This window comes from Necator americanus, chromosome X (assembly GCF_031761385.1).
Source record: "Necator americanus strain Aroian chromosome X, whole genome shotgun sequence".
NCBI classification, from domain to species: domain Eukaryota; kingdom Metazoa; phylum Nematoda; class Chromadorea; order Rhabditida; family Ancylostomatidae; genus Necator; species Necator americanus.
Genome location: NC_087376.1, coordinates 18,797,478 through 18,804,977, shown reverse-complemented (window position 1 = coordinate 18,804,977; position 7,500 = coordinate 18,797,478). Strand labels below are relative to the sequence as shown.

Sequence of the window (7,500 nt, the reverse complement as noted above, 5' to 3'; positions counted from 1 at the left end):
CATTCGCTGATACGAAGGTGATTTTTATGACAAAAGAATTTAACAAAAGAATTGTTCTCAAATGGTTATAAAGAGCGCATGAATAGTCCAGGTGGGAGGGCTGCACAACCTAACGGCAATCGAAGTACTTCCGGCACATAGCTCTCTCTTTGTGACTTTAGTTTTTTATTATAGCTCAATAACAAATGTCTGGATCTTGAATGGCTGGAAATTCTCTATACAGTAGACGGTGTCTGTCGTGTCTTTTTTTTGGTAGGCATTGTCAGTATTTGACCAAGTTTTGAGAAGATAAATAGTCAACTGAATTGTGCTCATATTTTGTTCGCTTGCGTTGCAAATGAATTCTTCGTAGTACTTTTTCAGGGATAGATGAGTTTTGTTTCCTGTGTGATTACATATCACCTCCAATCATAATGGCTTAGTTATCAGATAACGTCTCAGAAATAGGTAACATTTTCATCCCCTTCAAGCTAGCATGGCTGTTCAGAGTTATAGCGAGGACGTAATACATTCTGACAAGAGGCCTTCCCTACGTGGAGTTGGAGTGGAGTTTTGTTGGATGGAACTGCCTATTCACGTATTCACAAGCTGAAACGTGTTTGTCCTCCAACTTCCATCTGTCATCTATCGCTAGATGTCTTAGTACCTCACTGCTATTTGCTACCTTCAAGTTGTTATCAGTCCGGATTTTGCTTTGTTTATTACCCATTTTCAATGGACGCTATAGGACAGCTTATTTATGACTATCTAGTAGTTCTTGCTCCAAATGAGATCCCGATTCATATGCAGCACTTCCTCCATTTGAAGATATGTGCTTGGAGTGGGCTGACTGCTTTCAAAATTCATACCTCAGTTCTGCAAATTTCACGAAGAGGTATCTCACTTTGAAGCTCCTCATTTTTCCGGGGTATTTGTATTATTTCAATGTGCTGACCTCCAGGTTCGCGCATGAAACTACTTTTTCGCTCCAGTAACTGCAGCACAGCAAATATTCACATAAAATGGCTTACTTCCGTCCCTACGCCTAGATGTGAAAGCTGCGTTCGCATTTATTTACCAATTCTCTGTTACTTTATGCAGGCCAACTAACTGAACTTTCAAAAGTCAGTAAGCAGTACCATTAGATTGAATGATTTTAGCATGCTTTTGACCATTGAAACGTTGCTCACTTGCTTAGTTCTGAAGCACCATCGCCACGCCCGACTGACCAAACTGGAATGATCCCACCGGCTCCTCCTGACCCTCATATCAAATACTTATGGAACGAAAGTGTGGACATTAATGATATGGCTGGAATGGAGCAAAACGACATGCTCCAACTGCGTATTATGCTTGGGATTGAGGTATGTTTAATTATTTTTGAGAATACGTAGATTATATTAGAATTTTGGAAGCTTTCTGATTGTCTCTGTTGAGCGGATTTCTACCGAAACTTTGTCCCGCTACAACGTCAGAGGTCACGTGGATGGCTACGACCAACCTGCCATTTTATATCCCAGGTATAATTTTTATTCGTTCTCGTTTCCAAGTTACGAGGTTTGCGTGTAGTTTCAGATATCGTGGTTTAGCTTCTCGTATTCGCATTCCAGCGGGATTGAAAGTTATACGAAAGGTGGGAGACCGCATGGAAAAGGAAAACTACCCTATTTCAAACGAGACATTGTAAGTCATTGTCACTGTTGGCAGTTTCTGTCTAGTAGTATGCATCTATTTTAAGCAGGAACCTTTTTCTTATGAGAACGTACAGAGCATAGAATTTTACATGCTGGAAGTTGTTGCTTTGCTAAAAGATATCCATTCACCAAAAACAAAACGACAGCGTAATGCGTATAATTTTGTTGAAATCACTAGTTAATCTAAAAGGTGAAAACTCCACTTTATGATAACAAAAACGTATTGGTGGCTAAGAATTCCATAAAGATTCCGCTTCTCATTACATTGGATAATTTTAGTGATGCATATCCTCTATTAACCTTCGCGTACTGACAAGCTCATACATCGATTTCAGTGCAGCACTGCCAACTATGTACATCACAGATCATGTTCACCCAAAGGCCATTATACACGTAGAACGATCCGCAGCAGCTTAGGCTAAAATTTTAAATTGGATGAAATCTTCATGAGTGTATTAGTCGTACTCCTAGTGTTTCAGGTTTCAAGCAGATTTCACATTCAGGTTATAAGTTCCTCCCGCTTTATTGCTATAACTTTTGTCGTTTTGGTTTGGGTGGTCTCGATACTACTGAGGTCAAGAAGTACTCGCTAACGACTTTTGCAAAATTATTCTTGCGGCTTCCACTTGAAGAGAGTTCCGCAAATAAAAAACGTACCTAAACTGTAATATATTGACAACAACCTATACGTACATTACATATATAAAATTTCTACTTCCGCGGCGGCTAGTAATGTCTTGCCCCACAAACTAAAGGGGTCGTACCAATTTGACGATCTTTGTCTTATGAGAAATGATGAGGTGATTTCAAAATGCAGAAGCGCTTACACATACAAAGAATGTAAGTCAGCTATTAAAAGGATAAAAGCACAAAGTCTCATCCGTATCAATCCACTTGGTATGCGCCAACGCATTTTACTTCCATTCGTAATCTTGGAGGTTTTGGAAGGCGTGTTGGCCTGTACAATGCCTTGCGAGGGCCAGCCGAAGATCAAGTTAGTGTTTTCATCCTTCCAAATGAGTCTGGTATGTTGTGTTGTGTTTGTACGGCACCTGTGGAAATTCAATTCATCTATCTCGCACATTCTGACTACTTTGCTTTGTTCAGGCTAATGTCTTGTTGTTATTGTCACAATTTCTTGTTCATTTTAGAATATAACGACCTGCTATATACCTGTTCCTTCGTTCGTCTGCTTCGGTCATTCAACTCAAAGTTTGCATTACTTCATTTATTCGCATCTTTCGTGAGCCAAAAAAGAGCACCGCGGCGACTTCTCTAATCTAATTCTCTAATCTCCAGTCTAATCTTCTCGCACTTGTTTCGTCGAATTTTCGAGTGTTTTATTCTTTGCAGCCAGATTGCGGTTTCTAGTAGTTAGTTAGTAGGTAGTAGGTAGCTCCAATTGTCCTTTTTGCATTTAGTGGAGAGTAAATACAAACATCCGGTGCCTTGCGGGAAGTAGCATCATAGATTTGTCCTTGCAGAAGGAGAGTTAAAATTCCATTTTCTTCTTTTCTATCTCCTTAAATCTCGTTTATTCATTTTGAGATAAGCATGAGACTATAGATTCTCGAACTTATCAGTACTAGAATATCTCTACAATTAGGGATGAGGGTATAGTTCAGGAGCGTGATCACCCTCGTAGGACTCACTACAACCGGATTTCTGGAAAAACTGATTTTTTCACTTCGGCCACTTGAAATCTAGTAATGCAGAAAGAGGCGTGTAAAACAGCGAGTGAGTTCGTCTTTCCAACGATGCAATTTATTACGAGTAACATAACGATGGGGATCCGCAAAGCGTCTATGATTGTGCGGATTGTGAAGCTTTTGCTGCTATAGGTTCTTCAAGTGTTCGTGGCTTCCCGGGATGCGGACGTCTGTGGGGTATCATAAAAAGTACCTATTTCCCTCATTCAAAACAATGTCGATACGCTGTTTTTTCTACCGTATAGCATTTCTGTTTTGACTGGATATTTGTAGTTACGGGGCGGGTGTAGTGTAGCGGTTAGAGGTTCCGCTTCCTGCACGATCGATCAGAGGTTCGAATCGGCCCTAGAGCTCACCAAGCCTTTCATCCCCCTGGGGTCGATAAATTGGTACCAGACTTGTCTGGGACGATAAAAACACTGACTTGACACGTCGACCAGCCAATGCAAGTCATTGTATAGGCCAGTTACACGTTCGTAAACCTCAAACGATTCTGAATTGAGGTGAACGTGGGGGCGCATCCCAAGCGGATCGATTAACGTCAGAAACATTATCCTTTTTATCCTTTATTTGTAGTTACAATTTGAACAGACTGTTGACAGCAATAACAATCTACATACCTTCAACTCCAAATATATCTACTGCTTTTAAGAACAGAGTGTTTGACATCAGCAAATCCCTCTTTGGGATCCGCTTACGCATCTAGTTCGGAATCAGTGAACTGATATGCAACTCATAAAATGGCTAAGTGGACCCACTGCTGAAACAAGTAAAGAAACGAATCTGGTCGGTCCACGCAGACGTTGTGGTGAGTGCACACATACTTTGTCGACAAGCGACAGAATACGCTTTTAGTTTGATTGCAAGCAGAGTCATTTCATTGGTTGGCTGTCACATTTAGAGATCCTTTTGGTTAGGTTACGGATACTCAACAAATGTGGCATAGTAGCGTAAGAAGGACATGAAGCACAGTACGGTTGCGTAAAGGGCTGCGCTTGAAGCTATGCGGTGAAGCGTAGCGGTTAGGATCAAAGGGGTACCTTTATTAGTACCTTTCCTTATTACAGTTCCCGACGGCCCCACCTCGACCCCTACCAATTTTTCCACAGCGCCGCTTCGAGCGCAGCAGCTTCCGCAACTGCATTATACTTTTTATCGTTTTGACGCTAGCATAGCTCTTGCAGAAGACTTACAGGAGTCGTTGCGACCAAGCACTGGGTATATTCGCGTGGGATAGTAAAGTGTTGCCCAGAATTCAGTTTACGAATGCGAAAGCAATACTGTGGAGATGTAAAACATTTCTGTGGTGGCAGGCAACTGTTCTACTAAAGCAACTGTTGTAACACCATACTAACGAAAGATCTCTCTGCGAATAGATTGGGAAGGAGTGTATTTGACGAGTATTAACGTGATGACGCCCAATTAGTCTTAGTAGTTCGGAACCATACATGTGTGGTAGCCCTGTGCGGTTTCGTTTCCGTAACGATACAAATTAATACGCGATAGAGGTCTGGCAACCCTGTCGTCTTCCAACGCCCACCTCTCAGCTAATAAGCCACGAATGGGGCAGCAGAAGCCACAACATCCGCATATCATAGACGCAATTCGGATTCTCATTGTCATGTTACCACTAAGAAGACACAGACATGTATTCAAAGTTGAAGGTATAATAGTATACAAACGACCGCCAAAAACCCACAGTTGTATGCACTTATCAGAAATATCAGAAATAAACGCCTCCTCACAAACACTTGTTAGTGTCGTCATCTGTCTTTCCAAATTGTAACTACGTAACTACAATTTTCAGCCAAAATAGAGATATCAGCGAATCGACATTTTTTGGACAAGGGAAAGGTGGATTTTTTAAAATGATCTCCCAAAGACGTCCACATCTCGGGAAGCAACGAACACTTGAAGAAGTTGAAGCAGCAGAACCTGCACATTCCACACAATCATAGATGCTTTGCGGATTCCCACAGTTATGTTACCCGTAATAAGTTGCATCGTGGAAGAAGCGAAGTCACACGCTGTTTTACAGATCTTTTTTTTATTATTAGATTTCAAAAGGGCAAAGCAAAAAAGAATCAGACTGTTTTTCTAGGAGATCCGGTTTCCGTGGCTCCTACTCAAATTAAGAGTGATGACGCTCGTGAACTATGTATACTCTCAACCCTAATTACGGAGAGATCCTAACATTGCTAGTTTCAAAAAATCTCCCTTAAGTCCCAATCTCTTCTCATTATGGATAGACAAGATTTGAGAAGACTGTTAAAGAAGAAAACGGAATTTCAAATTACGGTGCAAGGACAAATCTATCATGCCACTTCTAGCACTGGATGCTTGTAATCACTCGTAACTAGTTGCATCAAAGGCAACTGGGAGACTACTAGAAAATACGAAAACAGCCTGGTCGGAATGGACAAAGCTGAAGATACAAAATTTACGAGATAAATGAGTTGAATTTCTACAGGTGTACAAAAACATATTTCTGACTATTGTTTTGTGATAGTTGTCCCAGCCTCTTTGTCTCTGTGTGTGTGTGTGCTTTTATAGGTGTGCCTTTTTCAAAATTCCTATCTTCAGTGATAGTAGAAAAAGAATATGTATGGTTTACGTACATATCAGTTTATTATGGACAATGTTACTTATTTAACTGACTTAAACAGTGTGCGGATGTTACGGCTCAACGCAGCTATCCGCATTTTCGCCGGGGTGTGTTGTCCTCAAACATATACGAGCCCATCCTTATCTTCAGCTACTGCTGACGGAGCCGCACAAGTCTTCAATCCCTGCATAATGATAGGGCAATATGCGGATAGGTAAACTCGCAGCTTGAATTCGTTGGTGATAGATGTCGACAGCAGTTACTTGGTCAAAGACTTCAATGCCGAGCTGGCCTTAGCCCCGATCTCTGCTGGATATCTCTTTCGTATAAGCCATCGTTTTTCTGCACAAGCTCGAATAACAGAACTTATCCACGAGTTCGATCGGTTGTACGTCGGTTCCTGATTTCCTTTCCAGGATCTCTAAAAGAACTACATTTAATTGCATTTGTTAGGGTCGGAGTCGCAGTCCATAGGCTGCAGCTAATTTACAAGGTCATCGACATGTTGCAAATCGCGCTGCTATATCGTCGGCGCACTCGAGATCGAGATCAAAGAGTTGTACGAATGGTGATAAAACGACATCGACGGGGCACTGCTCAACCGTTCTTCGCATAATGCCATCGACGGCAATGTAGAACAGAAAAGGTCGGTCACGCCCTCTTCGGTCAATCCGGTTTCCGTTTCGAACAGTGTAGCATATGCGTGTTCGAACAGCAGTTGTTCTTTAATGCATGTCCTCGAATAAGGGTACGAATTCCTGAAATTCTATCGGTGTGAAGTGCTTTGAAAAAACCACCTCAAAAAGGAGAGTCGAAAGCACTTTCGAAGTTCAGAAAAGGTAACTGAAGGAGCTTCCAAAAACATTGCCAAACTTCAATCACTCTCCTGACAGTAAATACCTGGTGAGTTGTGATCGACCGAGGTGAAAGACCGCTTGTTTGTCGCGGATTGTTCCTCTGTGATGTTTTAATAACCCAAATCAAGCCAAGTAGTGAGCAAGAACCTTGCACATTACACGCAGCAGTGACATTCCTGGCTAATTCCTTCCGTGACGGATAGCTTCTTGTGAAGAATTGTGATAGCGTGCCCCCACAAGCCAGGTATCCTTTCGTCAATCCATATTAAAGGAATGATCTTCGCCATCTTCCAAATCCCAAAAGGAGAGAGAGACTTCAACTTTTTGCGCTAATTCCATAATCTTCCCCAGATTCTCCGTTTTTCATGTTCTGAACATAGATCAAAACCTTCAACTTCGTCGGTTCTTCGCTAACCGCGGTGATTTCGGTCGCTGAAGGGTGCCCGAGTTCAGGGACGGACGGTGTTTGCCGGTTCACCAAGGTGTTGAAATATTCCTTCCAGATGGGCAACATTACTCATCCACAGCGACCCCGTTGTCAGTGTCAGGGCAGGCTAACACCTCTTCATCTTGTCGTTACACTGCCTTAGCAGAGTATAGGCTTTTCAGGGGTTCTTGTCCTCCCACTCCTTCTCAAACTCCTTCGTTTTTGACGT

General features: G+C 42.0%; 2 protein-coding genes across 4 annotated transcripts in view; one reads left to right on the top strand and one right to left on the bottom strand.

The window, feature by feature from the left end:
• The window catches only part of RB195_024087 (uncharacterized protein), a gene marked incomplete at both ends in the record, with an annotated part of 10,787 nt that extends 5,447 nt beyond the window's left edge, over window positions 1–5,340 (top strand). Inside the window, 4 exons of one of the 2 annotated variants that reach the window (XM_064211752.1) lie at window positions 1,178–1,343; window positions 1,417–1,499; window positions 1,555–1,662; window positions 5,190–5,340. In XM_064211752.1, coding sequence (XP_064067633.1) covers window positions 1,178–1,343; window positions 1,417–1,499; window positions 1,555–1,662; window positions 5,190–5,340 — 508 coding nt within the window. Of the gene's footprint in view, window positions 1–1,177; window positions 1,344–1,416; window positions 1,500–1,554; window positions 1,663–2,008; window positions 2,091–5,189 lie in introns of those variants that run through there. The other variant, XM_064211753.1, reaches the window with a different exon arrangement.
• A 2,109-nt stretch (window positions 5,341–7,449) lies between these two features.
• Window positions 7,450–7,500, bottom strand: part of RB195_024086 (uncharacterized protein) — a gene marked incomplete at both ends in the record, with an annotated part of 1,356 nt that continues 1,305 nt past the window's right edge. For both annotated transcript variants that reach the window (XM_013446105.2, XM_064211751.1), the window contains one exon: window positions 7,450–7,500. This exon is cut by the window's right edge and continues 64 nt beyond it. In XM_013446105.2, coding sequence (XP_013301559.2) covers window positions 7,450–7,500 — 51 coding nt within the window.